Source organism: Neomonachus schauinslandi, chromosome 9 (genome assembly GCF_002201575.2).
Source record: "Neomonachus schauinslandi chromosome 9, ASM220157v2, whole genome shotgun sequence".
NCBI classification, from domain to species: domain Eukaryota; kingdom Metazoa; phylum Chordata; class Mammalia; order Carnivora; family Phocidae; genus Neomonachus; species Neomonachus schauinslandi.
Window position 1 is genome coordinate 137705476 of NC_058411.1, and position 17716 is coordinate 137723191.

General features: G+C 44.4%; 1 protein-coding gene and 1 non-coding gene across 2 annotated transcripts in view; one reads left to right on the forward strand and one right to left on the reverse strand.

Moving 5' to 3' along the window:
- Positions 1-2803: 2803 nt before the first annotated feature.
- LOC123325797 lies at positions 2804-2909 on the reverse strand. The gene has a single exon (XR_006540649.1). It is a non-coding gene; the product is annotated as a U6 spliceosomal RNA (small nuclear RNA).
- Positions 2910-11938: 9029 nt separating this feature from the next.
- TICRR (TOPBP1 interacting checkpoint and replication regulator) overlaps positions 11939-17716 on the forward strand; it is a 44992-nt gene continuing 39214 nt past the window's right edge. Inside the window, exons 1-2 of the mRNA XM_021680536.2 lie at positions 11939-12601; positions 17211-17487. Of these exons, the coding sequence (XP_021536211.1) occupies positions 11939-12601; positions 17211-17487 (940 nt within the window). The remainder of the gene's footprint in view (positions 12602-17210; positions 17488-17716) is intronic.

Here is a 17716-nt window from a genome sequence, read left to right on the forward strand (position 1 = left end):
ATGTTCTACCAACTGAGCCAGCCAGGAGCGCCTGTTTATAGTTTTTTGAAGTGAAACCTACAACCAATGAAACACAGAATCTTAAGTGTGCATTTGCCCAATTTTCACAAATACATAAACCCGTATACCCTAACCTCTGTCAAGATATAGAACCCTACCATCACCCCAGAATGTTTCCTTATGCCCCTTCCCAATCAATACCTGCCCCCAACATCTCAGAGGACACCACTGTTTGGATTGTTTCCACCATAGATTAGTTTTACCTGTTCTAGAACTTTATATATATTGAATCATATAGAATATACTCTTTTGTGTAAGGCTTATTTCACTCAACATAATGGTTTTGTGTAACCTATGTTGCTGCATGTACCAGTAATTTGTTCTTTTTTTATTTGGAGTAATATTCCATTTTATGAATATAGCATTTTACCCATTTTCCTATTGATGGATGTCGGGTTTTTTCCAGCTTCTTGGCTATTACGAAGAAGTTGCTATGAACATTCCTGTGTAAGTCTTTTTGGGGACATAATTTCATTTCTCTCAGGTCAATACCTAGATGTGGAATTCCTGGGTCATAGGGTTGGTGTATAATTAGTTTGAAAAGAACTGGCTTTTTCCAAAGTGGTTGTATTAACGTACATTCCCACTAACAACATATGAGAGTTCTGGTTGCTCCTTATTCTCATGAGCCTTTGGTAGGGGTCAGTCATTTAAATTTTAGCCATTTTGTTGTGTATGTAGTAGTATCTTATTGTTTTAATTTGCATTGCCCTGATTATTAATAATATTGTCTTTTTTGTGTGCTTGTCATCCATTTGTATATCATCTTTTGTGAAGCATCTGTTCAATTTTTAAAAAAGATTTTATTTATTTAGGGGTACCTGGGTGGCTCAGTTGGTTCAGCGGCTGCCTTCAGCTCAGGTCATGATCCCAGGGTCCTGGGATCGAGCCCCATGTCGGGCTCCCTGCTCAGTGGAGAGTCTGCTTCTCCCCCTCCCTCTGCCTGTCTCTCTGCCTACTTGTGCTCTCATCTCTCTGTCAAATAAATAAATAAAATCTTTAATAAAAAAAAGATTTTATTTATTTAGGGGCGCCTGGATGGCTCAGTCGTTAAGTGTCTGCCTTCGACTCAGGTCATGGTCCCGGGGTCCTGGGATCGAGCCCTGCATCAGGCTCCTTGCTCAGTAGGGAGCCTGCTTCTCCCTCTGCCTGCCACTCCCCCTGCTTGTTCTCATTCTCTCTCTCTCTCTCTCTCTCTCTGACAAATAAATAAATAAATAAAATCTTTAAAAAAAAGGTTTTGTATTTTTTTAAATTTGAGCCACCCAGCCACCCCACATCTGTTCAAATCTTTTGCCAATTTTTCACTGGGGTTGTTTGTCTTTTTATTATCGAGTTGTAGACATTCTTTATATATCTTGGATATCAGTTCTTTTCAGATATATTTTGCAAAATTTGACCGCAGTGTATAGCTAACCTGTTTTTTTTTTTTAAGATTTTCTTTTTTTTTAAGTAATCTCTACACACATCGTTGGGCTCAAACTCACAACCCCGAGATCAAGAGTTACATGCTCTACCGACTGAGCCAGTCAGGCATCCCTTGCCTATTTGATTTTTAAACAATGTCTTTGATGAGCTTATGTTATTGTTAAAGTCTTATTTATCAGTTTTTTAACTCATGGCTATTACTTTCCTAAGAAACATTTGCTATTCTCAAGCCACAAAGGTATTCTCCTTGGTTTTGTTTTAAGAGCTTTATGGTTTTAGCTTTTATTTTGCATCTGTGCTCTGTCTTGAGTTACTTTTTGTGTATGGTGTGAAATAGGAGTTAAGGCTCTTTTTTTTTAAAATTTGGGTATCCAGTTATTCCAGCCCCCATTTATTGAAAAGATTTTTCTCTCTCCCTTGGATTGCTTTGGCACCATTGTCAAACACCAAATAACTAAATAAGCGTGAGTCTATTTTCAGTTCTCTGTTCTGCCCCTTGATTTACTGGTTGATCCTTATAATGGTACCACGCTATGTTGATTAGTATAGTTTTATATTTAGTCTTGAAGTAAGGTAATGTAAGTCTTCTAACTTCTTTTCAAGATTGCTTTGGGGGCACCTGGGTGGCTCATTCGTTAAGCGTCTGCCTTCGGCTTGGGTCATGATCCCAGGGCCCTGAGATCAAGTACCGCATCGTGCTCCCTGCTCAGCGGGAAGCCTGCTTCTCCCTCTCCCATTCCCCCTGCTTGTGTTCCCTCTCTCGCTGTGTCTCTCTGTCAAATAAATAAATAAATAAAATCTTTAAAAAAAAAGATTGCTTTGGATATTCTAGGTCCTTTGCATTTCTGCATAAATTTTAGAGTCAGTATGTCAATTTTTATAATTCTATAAGCCTATGGAGATTATGATTTATGAGATCTGTAAATCAATTGAGGAGAATTAACAGTATTGAGTCTCCTAATCCATGAACATGGTATATCTCTCCATGTGTTTAGATCCTTTAAAAATTTCCCTCAGGAATGTTTTATAGTTTTTAGTGTGTAAATTTTGCACATCTTTTGTTAAATTTATTCTTAAGTATTTTCTGTTTTTTGTTTTTATTGTAAATTGGATTTTTTTTTTTAAGGGAGGGGAGAGGTAGAGAGAGAGAATCTTAAGCACACTGGGCGTGGAGCCTGATGCAGAGCTCAATCTCAAAACCCTGAGACCATGACCTGAGCCAAAATCAAGAGTTAGATGCTTGACTGCCTGAGCCACCCAGGCACCCCCAAGTTGGATGGTTTTTTAAATTTTACTTTTCAACTATCTACTACTAAAAAATATGGAATGCTTTACAAATTTGATGTCATCCTTGTGCAGGGACCAAGTTAATCTTCTTTATCACTCCTGTTTCAGTATATGGGTTGCCGAAGTCTAAAAACATAATATGGGGGCGCCTGGGTGGCTCAGTTGGTTAAGCGACTGCCTTCGGCTCAGGTCATGATCCTGGAGTCCCTGGATCGAGTCCCGCATCAGGCTCCCTGCTCGGCAGGGAGTCTGCTTCTCCCTCTGACCCTCCTCCCTCTCATGCTCTCTGTCTCTCATTCTCTCTCTCTCAAATAAATAAATAAAAAAAATCTTAAAAAAATAAAAATAAAAATAAAAACATAATATGATCCACTCCTGTGATACAGGAGTTTTAAGATACACTCCAGGCAAGGAAGTCCTTTCTTTCCTGGGACTCCTTGTGTTCCTAGCATACCTCTATGGACCCCTACAGGGAGACTTTTGGGATCTCTGCCCAGAGTGTCTTCTCCTCTGGGTCATTATCTGGCTCTCTGAGGTTGGATGCCTACATTCTCCACTACAAACTCCACACAATCACGCCAGCTGTGATTTTGTAAAATGGTTTATCAGTCCTAAAACATGGTGGCAAAAAATGCTTCCTGAGCCAGGACCTGATCTATTGGCTCATTCCTCACATTCATCCCCAAGTATTACTGGAGAAAGAAAATCCTGTCTCATTGACCCAAGGATAGCCAGAAAGAGTGAGAAGAGAGGCACATCTGTCAGGCTCTTCAAAATCTATTTCTAACCCCTTGGGTGGGTCACTGTGAGCCTTGAGGAGAAGACAATGCCTTCCTCAAAAGTTGAGTGGCCACAGCCTGCACACGCTCTTGGAGCACATGAATCCTCTCTTCAGCCTCAGAGGAGACTGACCTGACATGCTTCCTAAGCTAACCACAGTTTCACATTCCTCTTTTTTCAGTTGTAGTGAAATACACATATCATAAAATTTACTGTTTTAATAATTTTTTTAAAAGATTTTCTTTATTTATTTGACAGAGACACAGCAAGAGAGGGAACACAAGCAGGGCGAGCAGGGAGAGCGGGAGAGGAAGAAGCAGGCTTCCTGCAGAGCAGGGAGCCCGAAGCGGGGCTCGATCCCAGGACCCTGGGATCATGACCTGAGCTGAAGGCAGGCGCTTAACGACTGAGCCACCCAGGCACCCCGTTTTAATAATTTTAAAGTGAACATTTTGGCAGCATTAAGTAAGTATATTCACACTGTTGTGCAAGTATCACCCCCATCCATCTCCTGGACTGTCTCTCATCCCATATCACAGTTCATCTTACAAAATATTTTTCATCTGACCTTTGCTTTTGAAGAATGAACTAAAAGAATATTCCCCAGCCCTACACTCCTGAGCCACTTGGCAGTCCTGGGAGTCACAATGTGATAGAAATCTTTCGTCATGGCACTTATTAGCGGGTCCAGGCCTCACTGGCCCACCCAACCCAGGGCTCTGAAACTGCAGGTCCCCCTCCTGAAGGGGGGCGGGTAGATTCCTAGGGGGTGGGGCCTTCAGATTAGCTTCAGCCTTCCCCTCTGGTCTGGCCATGAATCCATTAGGGAGATTGCAGTCCTGCCCACCCCCCTAAATTGTCTAAGGTTTCCTCCCTTACCACCCTTCCACCAGGACCCCACAGCTTTCCTGACCCTCTACAAGCCCCTCCAAGTGTAGGGAGGGGAATTTGAGACCCTTCCTCAAAGGTGAGGCTAACCCCCCTTGAGCAGAGCCTGAGGCTGATGATCATTCTCACAGAACTACCCCAATCTGTGTGGCAGATTCAGGTTCTGGGCAGTATAACTGACTTCAGAGAAGGAGTTTCATTCTAGAAGGAGTTTCAGCCTGCTCAGTGGCCCCAGGATCACTGCATTAGCCCCATCTCCCGATGGGCTTCTGTGAGGAGCCTGGGCTGCCTTCCCAGGGGACCTTCCTTTCATCCTTGGGTTCTCACATCAGTGAATGGACCCAGTGTTCCAAACCATTTCCACAGGACCCAGGGTGAAGGGTTTCTGAGCTCTGTGCAGGCCTGATAAGGCAGGCCTAGGCCATGCCTCACTGGCTTCGGCCACAGCTTGGCTTTCTCAGCCAGAAAAGAGGGCCAGTCGCACAGACTCTGGGAGCATACTGGCCCTCAGACCCGGTTTCCCAGGGAGCACTGCTGGGGTGAGAGTAGAGGTGGGGTTTGACCAAGAGATTGGGGTCCCAGGCCTTTGGCCAGCAGGGGTCAGAGAGATGAGAGGGCAGGGGTGAAGCAAGCACCACCCAGCCTTCACCCCACTCCACCGTATCTCTGAACCACAGCCCTCCCCCTCCAGTAAGTAGAGGGACCACTCAGTGAACTGTGTGACATCCAGCAACTTACTTAGCTTTTCTGGGCTGTTAAAATGGAGATTTAAAAAAATACTTACCCAGAAGGGTTTGGGAAGATTAAATGTGAGTGTTCCTAGTGCAATGCCAGGCACTCAGAAAGTGTGTGATAAACATTTTCCTTTCTGCTTTCTTCTCCCTCACAGCTTTACGCACGTTGCTCTGGCTCTGTTGAGGAAGTTAGGCAAGCTGGCAGTTCCCAGAAGGCTCGGGAAAGCCACTGTTTTTCCTTCGTGCCCAGGAATCCTGCCACAAATTGACGGCGTCCCCCGAGACCCCCAAGGAACACTGGAGCACCGGGACCCTGAGCAGAATGGAGAGTTGAACAAACGACTGCTGTGGCTAGAAACAAGCTCCTCAGAAGACCCGCCCCTTATCCAGACCCACCAAGGACACATACTCTTCGTGTCATTGCCAGTAAAAATTCCCAGACCTGAGACCTCAAGGCTCCCTGCCCAATGGGCGCTAGAGTGGTCCAGATACCTCCGCTGCTTTTTCCAAGGAGGGGAAGAACATTTTTGTCATCATCACCCTCAAGTAGGAATCAGAGTCTCAGAACTGGGCAGGGAGTTTAGTGACATGTCCCAGCCCCACTGCCACCCAGTTCAGCTAGAATCTTTGCGGGGGTAGGGCCAGCTTTGGATAGTTTTTTCAAGTCCTCAGGTGCTTCTAATGTGTAACCAGGGTTAAGAACTTCTGGTTTAGTCCAACCTCCTCATTGTAGAGATAAAAACACACAGGGGGAGGGGTGCCTGGGTGGCTCAGTTGTCCTGATTTCGGCTCAGGTCATCATCTTAGAGTTGTGGGATCAGGCGCTGCGTCAGGGTCACACACTGGGCATGGAGCCTGCTTAAGATTCTCTCTCTCTCTCTGAAAAAACAAACAAACAAAGCCCACACAAAGGGGGAGAAAACCCCAGAAAGATTGAAAGAAATAAAAGATTTATAGTGAAAGAACATAGTGCAGATTAGTTGTGCTAAAGAGGGAAGGTATTATGATTTCATTATTTCTATTATTGCTCTAGACAAAGCTGGCTTCATGGACACGTGCCTTGTATGGTCACACAGGCCCCTCACATTTAGAAGGGCCCCGTGCTTGGTTTAATGCTCTGCTGTTGCTGTTTTGAAATTTTTGTTTTGTTTTGTTTAAAGATTTTATTTATTCATTTGAGACAGAGGGATAGAAAGAGCATGAGCAGGGGGAGAGGCAGAGGGAGAGAGAGAAGCACGCTCTCCGCTGAGCAGGGAGCCCGATATAGGGCTCGATCCCAGGACCTGGAGATCATGACCTGAGCCAAAGGCAGATGCTTAACCATCTGAGCCACCCAGGCACCCCTGTTTTGAAATTTTTAATTTTTTAAATAAGGGGTCCCACATTTTCACTTTGTACTGGGCCCTGCTGGTCCTGTCCCTAGATCACATAGCTCTTAAAAGCGAAGTTGACTATCATCCCATTAAAGAAGGATGAAGAACACGGGGCTGAGAGGCTTGCTGGATGTGGGGCTGACCTGACCCTCCATTGCCAGTGAGGGCCCTTCCCCCCACCACTCTGTCAGGGGAGGAGGCTGTCCTTGGATCCCCTGGGGGGAAGCAGTGTAAGAGTTTCAGTGCTCCCTCTTACTAGCTGTGAGAGACCCTCTGAGCCTCAGTTTCCTCAGTAAAAGGGAGGAAATAATGCCTGCCTTGTAGGATTACTGTGAGGAGTGCCCAGAATCATGACTGTCCCTCTAGATGCTAGATATATGTGAGTGACTTCCCCTCCCTTCATGGGAACACAGAACACATCGTAACCCAAAAGAATGGAATCCACGTGATCCAGGTGCAGCCTTGTCAGCCACCCCGAGGTCCTTTTTTATCCCTGAGAGGCCCAATTACAGTAAGTTCCCAGACTTCAGCTTTTCTCACCCAAAAGAAGGACAAGCAGTTCTGGGGAAAGCGTTCATTCTGCTGTGGGGCATACAGGCTTGGGAGCCCCTGATGAAGGGTGGCTGCTACTGCCCTCTGGTGGTAATATAGCTGTATCTGCACAAATTCTTAACCTGGGAAATGCTTGATAACATACTACATTTCAATTACAAAAATAATGTATTGCTACTCTGCTAGGCACTAGGGACACAGACAAATAAAACACAGTTCTTCCCCTCTAACAAGTCACAGTTTATCAAGTAAAGCGAAATCTTGGGGCGCCTGGGTGGCTCAGTCTGTTAAGGGTCTGCCTTCGGCTTAGGTCATGATCTCAGAGTCCGGGGATCCAGTCCCCAGTTGCGCTCCCTGCTCAGCAGGGAGTCTGCTTCTCTCTCTGCCCCTCCCCCTGCTCATGCTCTCTCTCTCTCTCTCTCTCAAATACATAAATAAAATCTTAAAAAAAAAAAAAAGTAAAGCGAACTCTTAAAGAGCTGGAATAGAGTGTAATGTGGTAAGTTATAATAAAAAAGACTCCTGACTTCTGGTTCCAGACAAAATGGGCTAGACATATTTACTCCTATTTTTCCCACTAAGTAAAGCTAAAACCCCTGGACATTGTATGTAAACAGACATGAGAAGACTCTTTGAGGTTGAGAGAAGAGGCCGACTTGCTAGCGACCTTGAGATGCAAAGAACGACATGGCAGTGGGTTCTTTGGGTTTTCTTTTGCCCTTTTATAGCTGACGGGATACTGGAGAAGCTGGTGTCCTGATACCTCAATGCTTGCAGACCACAAGAAGCCCCAAGAGAAGTCTGCTTTCTTTAGTCAAAAGACCAGGACAGGGGCAGACAAGCAAGACAGGAAACTTGTAGCCAATAATCACTCCAGTCCAGTCAAACTCCAAAAAACGATATCCCAGCCCCATCAGCAAAGACTGAGTGGGAGCCTACACTTGCCCCGCCCCCCCACCCCGTTCCCGGCATAATGAGGCAGAGCCTTCTCCTGCCAGGTGGTATCAGAGGTGAAGTGGGGAGCTGGGACATTTATCCCCACCTGATGGTAATGAGGCCCAACTCCTGCATGTCAGCAGAGGTCCCTTAGGGAACCTCGACTCCCAAAGGACTGCCCCCCAATAACGCGGCTCCCCTACCTGCAGCATCAGCGGAGGAAGCCACAGAGTGCCAGGGGGAAGCAGCCCCACATTTTTCAAGTGATGGGAAAAAACAAACAAACAAAAAGAACTGTCAACCCAGGATTCTATATCCGGTGAATGTCCTTCAGGAATAAAGGGAAAATTAAGACATTCTCAGATGAAGGAAAATTAAGGTATTTACTGCAAGCAGACTTACCCTAAAAGAATGGCTAATGGAAGTTGTAAAACAGAAAAAAATGATAAAAGAAGGAATCTGAGAGCATCAGGAAGAAAGAAAGAATGGAAAGAGGAAAAGTATGCGTAAATACCATAAGCTCTCCTTTTCAAGTTTTGTAAGTTTGATGGTTAAGGCAAAAATGATAACTAATAGGTTATCAATATTTGTAAAGGAAATAGTTAAGACAATTTTAAGTAAGGGAGGGTAAGGGACTCAAAAGGAGGTAATATTCCATACTTTACTACAACTACACTCCACCAAACTGTGGTAAGTTATATGTACATATTGTAATACTCAGACAAAACACTAAAAAATCTAGACAAAGAAATACACTAACAAAATTGATAAATCAAAATTAAATTTAAAAAATGTTCAATTGGGGCACGTGCGTGACTCACTCAGTTAAGCTTCTGCCTTCTGCTCAGGTCATGATCTCAGGGTCCTGGAATTGAGCCCCGTGTCAGGTTCCTTGCTCAGAGGCAAGTCTGTTTCTCCCTCTCCCTCTGTGATCTCTCTTGCTCTCATTCTCTCTCAAATAAATAAATAAAATCTTTAAAAAAAAATGTTCCCTGAGGGAAGCAGGGGGAAAACAGAAAACCAAAAAAAAAAAAAAGACAAAAAAATAAAATGGCAGATGTAAGCCCTAATAATAATATATTACACATAGTCTAAATACATCAATTAAGAGATAGAGACTGGGAGAACAGATTTTTAAAAATGACTCAATTTTATGTCACGTAAAGAAACTCACTTCAGGGGTGCCTAGGTGGCTCGGTCGTTAAGCGTCTGCCTTCGGCTCAGGTCATGATCCCAGGGTCCTGGGATTGAGCCCCGCATCGGGCTCCCTGCTCAGGGGGAAGCCTGCTTCTCCCTCTCCCACTCCCCCTGCTTGTGTTTCCTCTCTCGCTGTGTCTCTCTCTGTCAAATAAATAAATAAAATCTTAAAAAAAAAACAACTCACTTCAAACAATGATATAGGTAGGTTGACAGAAAAAGAATGAAACCAGATATACTGTGCAAACACTAATCAAAGAAAGCAAGAGAGCTATATTAATAGCAGACAAAGTGTTTCAGAGCAAAGAAAATCACCAGTTAGAGAGAGGGATATTACATAATGATAGAAGGGCCAATCTACTAAGAAGACATAGCAATTCTAAATGTGTATGCATCAAACAACAGAGATGCAAAATATATAAAGCAAAATAATGATAGAACTGAAAGAAATAGACTTATACACAATTAGAGTTGAAGACTTCAACATCTCTCTCTCAACAACTGATAGAACAACTAGACAGCACAGATACAGAAGAACTCATAAACATCACTGGGCGCCTGGGTGGCTCAGTTGGTTAAGCGACTGCCTTCGGCTCAGGTCATGATCCTGGAGTCCCTGGATCGAGTCCCCGGATCGAGTCCCGCATCGGGCTCCCTGCTCGGCGGGGAGTCTGCTTCTCCCTCTGACCCTCCCCCCTCTCATGTACTCGCTCGCTCTCATTCTTTCTCTCTCAAATAAATAAATAAAATCTTTAAAAAAAACACAAAAAACAAAAAAAACCCATCACTAACCAACAGTATCTAATTGGTATTTATAGAACACTCCACTCAACAATGGCAGAATATACATTGTTTTCAAATACTCAAGAAGCATATATGAAGGTAGACCATATCCTGGGCCATAAAATAACCTCAATAAATTTAAAAGAATTGAAATCATACAGAATGTGTCCACCAATCAGTGAAATCAAACTAGAAATCAAAAATAGAAAGATTACAGGGAATCTGCAAACAATTGGCAACTAAACAACACACTTCTAATTAATCCATGGGTCAGAGGAATTGTCAAGAGAAATTGAAAAATACATGGATGTAAGTGGAAAAAAAATACAAGGTGTCCAAATTTATGGGACACAGCTGTGCTGAGAAGAAAATTTATGGCACTAAATGCATACCTTAGGAAAGGGGAAAACTCTCATCTAAATAATCTACGTTCTCACTTAAGGAATCTAGAAAAAGAAGAGCAAAATGAACCTAAAGCAAAACGAAGGAAGAGGAAAATAAAGAGCAGAAATCAATGAAATTGAAAACAGAAAAAAAAAATCAATGAAATGAGCTCATTCTTTGAAAAGATCAATAAAACTGATAAACCTCTAGTAAGACTGATATTAAAAAAAAGAGAGAATACAAATTACCAATATCCTGAATGAAACAGAGGTTTCACTGCAGACCCTGCAGACAGGCGGAGTCTTGAACTGAACCTGCAGCTTTTACTAAGCCTCCCAATGTCATCCTCATCATCTGGATTTTAACCCCTGACAGCTCTGTATATCCAACCCCTAAGGAGACCTTGACCCATGATTCCCTCTTTCCTTGACCTTCCTACAGTATACCATAAACAAACTCCCCCTTTGTCGTCAGCCTCTACCGTGAATATTCCCTTTACCTTCTTGCCCTTTTGGAAACCTGGCCTCTTCTATTTGCAACAGGAAATACTTTTTATTCATTAAGTATATTTCCCCCCGACTATGAAACAAGGAAATACAGAATTATAGAAAATTTAGAAAAGTGTAATATATATCCTTTTTTTAAAAAAATCATCATGTCATCACCATCACAGACAACTTTCAGTACAGTTTTAACAGTTTAAAAATATACACATAAAAAATCGGGGGTTCTCTCTCTTTCGCAGTCCTTTTTTCAACTATTGTTACGTATAATAAGCTACATGATGTTCCTTCCCCTTAGGGTGTACTATACTTTAGTCATTCGCACTTGAGCTGTTTCCCAATTTTTCTGGTCAGGTAACTCTATGATGTACAAACGTCTTTTATTTGAATCTAATTACCTTCTTCAGAGAAACTCCTTGAAGTTATTGGGGCAAAGGAAGTGAACTTTAAATTGTTAATAATTTTTTCTTAAATTACAGAAAACTAAAGTCTTCATCATCGGATTCGACGGTGGCTTCATCCCAGTTTGAGTCAGACCATCTCCAAATCCCTCCCAGTACCAAGTTTGCAAAGTCTTAGTAAACACCTCCCAGCAGCCCGCACCTACGCCTGCGCACAATCGCCCAAACGCAGCCCTCCAGCCCAAAAGGGAAACTTAAGGACACGCCCCCGAAGCGCCACCTCTTTAAATTTTAAAACGAAGGCCCAAGCCAATGAATGTTAAGTTTCTCCCGGAACACGGTACCCCGCTCACAGCCACGCCCTCCACCAATCAGGCAGAGAGCTTTTCCGTCTCCTTTCCAATCAGCGCCAAGGATGGAAGTTACTCACGTAAGTTACGTAAGGCAAGTGACCAATAGGAGCTGACTTTGGGGGCTGACTCCGCCAATGGCAGGAGCACTTGGAGAGCGCGGGAGCTTTTCCACCAGGGCTCCTGAGGGAAGCGGTGAATGGCGCTGGTTCTCTGAAGCTCGGGCCGAGAAGAGAGCCTCGCGGGCCACGGCCGGAGCCCCGGGGCGGCGGCGCGGCCGACATGGCCTGCTGTCACAACGTTATGCTGCTGCTGGACACCGCGGGCGGTGCCACTGGCCGGAGTCCGGTCCGGCGGGCCGCCCTGCGCCTCCTCACCTACCTGAGTTGCCGTTTCGGCCTGGCCAGGGTCCGCTGGGCCTTCAAGTTCTTTGACTCTGAGGGGGCGCGGAGCCGGCCGTCCCGCGTGTCTGACTTCCGCGAACTGGGGGCCCGCTCCTGGGAGGACTTCGAGGAGGAGCTGGACGCCAGGCTCGGGGACGTCGCCCACGGCGCCCACCTGCCGGGCCCGGCGCCCAGGGCCAGCCACACGCACAGCGCGCTGATGGAGACGCTGCTGGACTACCAGTGGGACCGGCCCGAGATCACGTCGCCCACGAAGCCGATCCTGCGCAGCAGCGGGAGGAGACTGCTGGACGTGGAGGGCGAGGCCAAGGAGGCCGAGACTCTGCTCGGGGGCTTCGTGAACGCGGTCTTCCTGCTGGCCCCCTGTCCGCATTCGCAGAGGGAGCTGCTGCAGTTCGTGTCCGGCAGCGAGGCCCAGGCTCAGCGCCTGCCGCCTCCCCCCAAACAGGTGATGGAGAAGCTGCTGCCCAGGAGAGTCCAGGAAGTTATGACCGCCCGAAAAATCACCTTGTACTGGCTGGATACCACCGAGTGGCCGAAGGTAAGTTCGTGGTAAACTCGGACTTGGCGCACGGTGTCCTGCTGGTTGACCGGAACCTGGAAGCGTCTGCAGAGCCGCCGGGAGACTCAACGAGACTAGCACGACCAGCATGTGTCCCTTCAGAAGGGAAGTCCTGTGGTCATAAACCGGGACGATAGGTAGGTCCTTGGTACACACTAAGGTAAGCATTTAGGGTTCTGTTTTTCCTACACACGACGAATACTCCAGCATACTGAAGCATCGTCTAGTCGGTCAACAAATCTTTTTTTCTTTTTTTTTTTTTTTTTAAAGATTTTATTTATTTATTTGACAGAGAGACACAGCGAGAGAAGGAACACAAGCAGGGGGAGTGGGAGAGGGAGAAGCAGGCTTCCCGCCGAGCAGGGAGCCCGATGCGGGGCTCGATCCCAGGACCCTGGGATCATGACCTGAGCCGAAGGCAGACGCTCAACGACTGAGCCACCCAGGCGCCCCTCGGTCAACAAATCTTGACTGCGTGTTGTCTTATCCATCACCCCGAATGCCAGTGCTCACTCTTCTGTGCCAGTCCAAACTTCTAACGCCCCGTGGCGTTAGAAGTTTGAAGTAGTTGCCTAAGAAGTTTGGAGTAGTTGCCTAAGAAGTTTGGAGTAGTTGCCCCGTGGCAACTACTTAGTCTCAACTTCTGAATTTCCACCCACTTTCGTGGCACTTACCCTTTCCCCACTATATTTTCCTATATGCAAGCCTCTTACCTTCCATCTAGTCTAAAAATACCTGAGAGGCAGGCACACAACACCTTTGTATCCCCTGCAGATGGGTATTGAACATTGTACGAGTTCAGTAAGTAGTTGTTGACTAAAGCTTACAGTTGTAAGTGGCTCATTTGGATTTTTGTTGAGGCACTGGGGCCCCTGCTCCTGTTAAGTACTCCGAGATAAGTATGTATTTTTTTTTTAAGATTTTATTTATTTGAGAGAGAGAACGGGTCGGGGAAGGAGCGGAGGGAGAATCAGACTCCCCGCTGAGCAGGGAGCCCAGTGCGGGGCTCAGTGCCAGGACCCTGAGATCATGACCTGAGCCAAAGGCAGAGACTGAGCCACCTAGGAGCCCAATAAGTATGTATTTTTACCCTCACCATTTTCCTCCTCTCACCTTCATTTAATTAACAAATAGTCATTGAGAAGCCATTGCACCAACTGCCTACTCTGTTAAAGTTGTGGAGGGCGTGGTGGTCAGCTGAGGTGGTTTACCTTCTAGTGAGGAAGCTACATTAAACAGATACGAATAAACAGGTGAGCAAGAGGAGGTAGAAGGGTGGGGTGGGCGTGCTTTATGAGCAGAGGAGATGAAGGAGGAGGAACAGGAAGGTTGGGAAAGAACATTCCAGAAAAGAGCAGGTATAAATACTTGAACTGGAAAGGAGCTTAGTTTGTTTCAGAAAGCACATGTCTATAGGACCTAGGCAGTAAAAGTGCGGATTTTCTTCTAATTGATGAGCAATGGCTTAACCAGGTAAAAGATGTGATTCCACTTCTTGGAAACACATGTAGCTAAACTAGGAGTGGGTTAAATTGCAAGATTACAAATGGAAAATGAGCAGGTACTTAAAAAATGATATACACTGTTAAAATTTCCAACATGCTTTCACATTCAAAGCCCAGAAATGGTAAATGTAAAATAAGGCAGCAGTGGCTTGTCAAAGAAAGGGAAAGAACAAAGGTGTTTAAGGGGATTGTGAACATTTGATGGAGAAAATGGAATCCTAGAACTTAAAATTTGTTAAGGCAGCAAATCAAGTATTGGACGTAGTACACAACACGTAACTGCTTGATTTGGGGTAATTGATACCAAATCACACCAAAGACTTTATTCTGGAATTATATCAAATACTGGCTAGAAAGAAATCTTGGCACATGGGCCTTGCAGATTCTTCTACCTTTTCTTTTTTTGGAATAGTATTACAATAAGTAGATTGACAGTATCTTCTTAAAGATCTCTTCCAGTTCTGACATTCCACCATCTGAGGGGATGGGTCTTCTCTTCTCTGAGGCTTCCCTTCTCACATCTGCTATGTTGTTTACCCTAAGAAAATGCCCATCAAACAAGCTTTTCTGTTTTTTTTTTTTTCTGGTGAAGATTCATCTTTTCCTATTCAAAAAGCCTCTGCCCAGCCACACTGAGGAGACAAGGGAGCTTTAGGTTAGTCCTTGGAGAGCTCTCACTACAGGGGTAGAGAGAAGGGAAGGAGAGAAAATCCAGGTCCTATCTTGTGGAGCTCACAGTCTGGGAAACAGAACTGGAAGAAACAACCTGGACTCACAGACTGGGGGAGGAGGGATCCAAGCACAGAACTCTTACAGGATAGAAGGGAGCATAGAAGACCACTGACATGCTTTCGACTTTATACCTGATTTATTCAGCCACATTTATTACGTATCTGCTGGGTGCTGGATGTATCATTAGTGAATCAGACAGATGTAGTTCCTGCTGTCTTGGAGATTATAGTTTTTTTTTTTTAAGATTTATTTTTAAGTAATCGCTACACCCAATGTGGGGCTCGAACTTAACCCTGACATCAAGAGTCCCATATTCTACTGACCAAGCCAACCAGGTGCCCCTGAATTTATAGTTTTGTGGACATCTATAAATCTCCAGATTTGAAACTTATCACTAAGACTTGTCTCTCACTTAATCTGTAATATGCATAAAAATGAAAAATGTGACCATACTCTGTATAGTGATTGTGTTGTTTTTGAATCATGTGCATATATTCTCATCAAAAGTTGATGTCTTTTTCAACTCTTATTGAAGCTTTACCTTTCAACTGATAAGCAGATTTTTTTTTCCCTAGCTGTCCTCTAGCCAGAATATCTGACTATTTCAACAAATTTTTTGTTTCCCTTTGGCAAAAAATCCTAATCAGGATCTATGGTATATGAACTAGCTTACTGTTTTCCCCCATAGCAGTGAACATAGGCATGGACATATGGATGGTAACAGCAAATTTTAATTGATTAATTTCCAAACTGGCATGCATAACTGGAACAAAAGTTTTACAATATTTTGTTTATCTTCACTACATGAGATATTTTCTGTTGTGCTCTGATATTTTCTATTCTGTTTTTGTTTTTTTTTTTTGATGCTGATCATGAGCCAGTCAGTTGATCCATCAAAGGATCCATCTGAGTCCACCAAAGGGTCATGACCCTCATTTTAAAAGCACTATCCAAGATAGTTCTTGGTTCTTGGACTAGTCTGTTCTTGCCTTGCTGTGACCTTGGGTACTCTTATGCCCCTTTTTGAACTCGAATATATGAAAAGTTTGGAGATGACTTTGAAGACCTCACATTCCATACCAATTTATGATCTATAATTGTTAACTCCTGTGGAGTAGGCAAACCAGCATAATAATTGTATTTCGGGGTAGACGCTCTTCCATCATGTTCCTATACTACTTAAATATTGTCATGTTATATTGTGATGCTGAGTTAAACATTTCACATTATTGCAGTTTTACTCTACCCCCAACTTTAAGATTCTAGAAGACTGAGACTAGGTCTTGCTAATTCATGGCATATAAAGGTTGCTCAGTAAAAGTTTGTTAAGGGGTGCCTGGATGGCTCAGTCGTTAAGCGGCTGCCTTTGGCTTGGGTCATGATCCCAGGGTCCTAGGATCAAGCCTGCTTTGGGCTCCCTGCTCCGCGGGAAGCCTGTTCTCCCTCTCCCACTCCCCCTGCTTGTGTTCCCTCTCTCGCTGTGTCTTTCTCAGTTAAAAAAAAATAAGTAAAATCTTAAATAAAAGGACAATTCTTATAAAAAAAAAAGTTTGTTAAAAGAAGGTTAAATGGGGCGCCTGGGTGGCTCAGTTGGTTAAGTGACTGCCTTCGGCTCAGGTCATGATCCTGGAGTCCCGGGATCGAGTCCTGCATCAGGCTCCCTGCTCAGCAGGGAGTCTGCTTCTCCCTCTGCTCCTTCCCCCTGCTTGTGCTCTCTCTCTCATTCTGTCTCTCTCAAATTAAAAAAAAAAAGTTGAATGAACAGTTGTCTGTGTGTGAGGAAATAAAGACTGGCTTTTACAGAGAAAGCAGGATTTGAGCTAGATTACCCAAGTTGGAGAAGAAGGGGAAAGCATGGGAAACAGCATGAACCAAAGCATGGAAGATAAAGTATGGCATGTTCAGGAAACAGTAAATGGTTCAGTGTCCTGGAAGGTAGCAGTGGGTGAGGGAAAGATAATGTGTTTGGAAAGGTTGTTTAGGGCTGGGCTATCCCCAAGAGTTACTTTATCGTGGAGGCAGTGGGAAGCCCTTGAAAGTTTTTAGAGAAGTAGCACGATCAGATTCATGATTTGCGAGAATACTTGGAGCAACATAGAGGACAGATGAGAGGCAGGACACAGACTGGAGAGGCTGTACAGTAAGAGTCTAGGCAAGAGATGACTAGGGCTGTAGTGAGAGCAGGCTGTACGGTAATAGGATACTGACCGTTTGTGTGTGGCTTAATAAATACAATAATTGAGTAATTCGATCCTTTAATGTAGATGTCTACTTTCTCCTGCTCTCCCCAAGCTTTATTTATGGATGCCTCATTTATAACCACCTGAGTTTCTTTGTAATTTTTATTTCAGTTGTGGGAATCCCCGGACCACCGTGGGTACTGGACAGTGTGCGAACTGCTCCACCTTGTCGGAGGCACTATCTTACCATCCGAGACTTTCAGCCAGGATTGTACTAAAGCTGGGAAGAGACTGCTTGGTAGTGAAAAAAAGCTGGCAAGTGAATCTCCCCTCTCTTCGTGGATTTCAACTCTGCCACCTGATGCTACTTTGAACTGTTTGCTCTATAAATCTGCCTATGAAGCCTCATTTCCACGGATGGAAGGAACATTATTTCTCCCTGTTGAAGGTAAGCAAATACTCTTTGGGGGGGGGTTTTATGGTCTCAGGTACATTGATTTCTTCAAGGCAAGCTCATGCTTTTCTTTAGAGTTTCCAACAGCCTAGGCACTCCATTAATGCTTGTAATTAGAAGGTGTCTGTGCAGAATCAGGTACCACAGGAAAGCGTTGAACATGGGCTCAGTGTATCTGCCAGCCCACCTTTAAAAAGAACTAGTGAGTGATTTTTAAAGAATT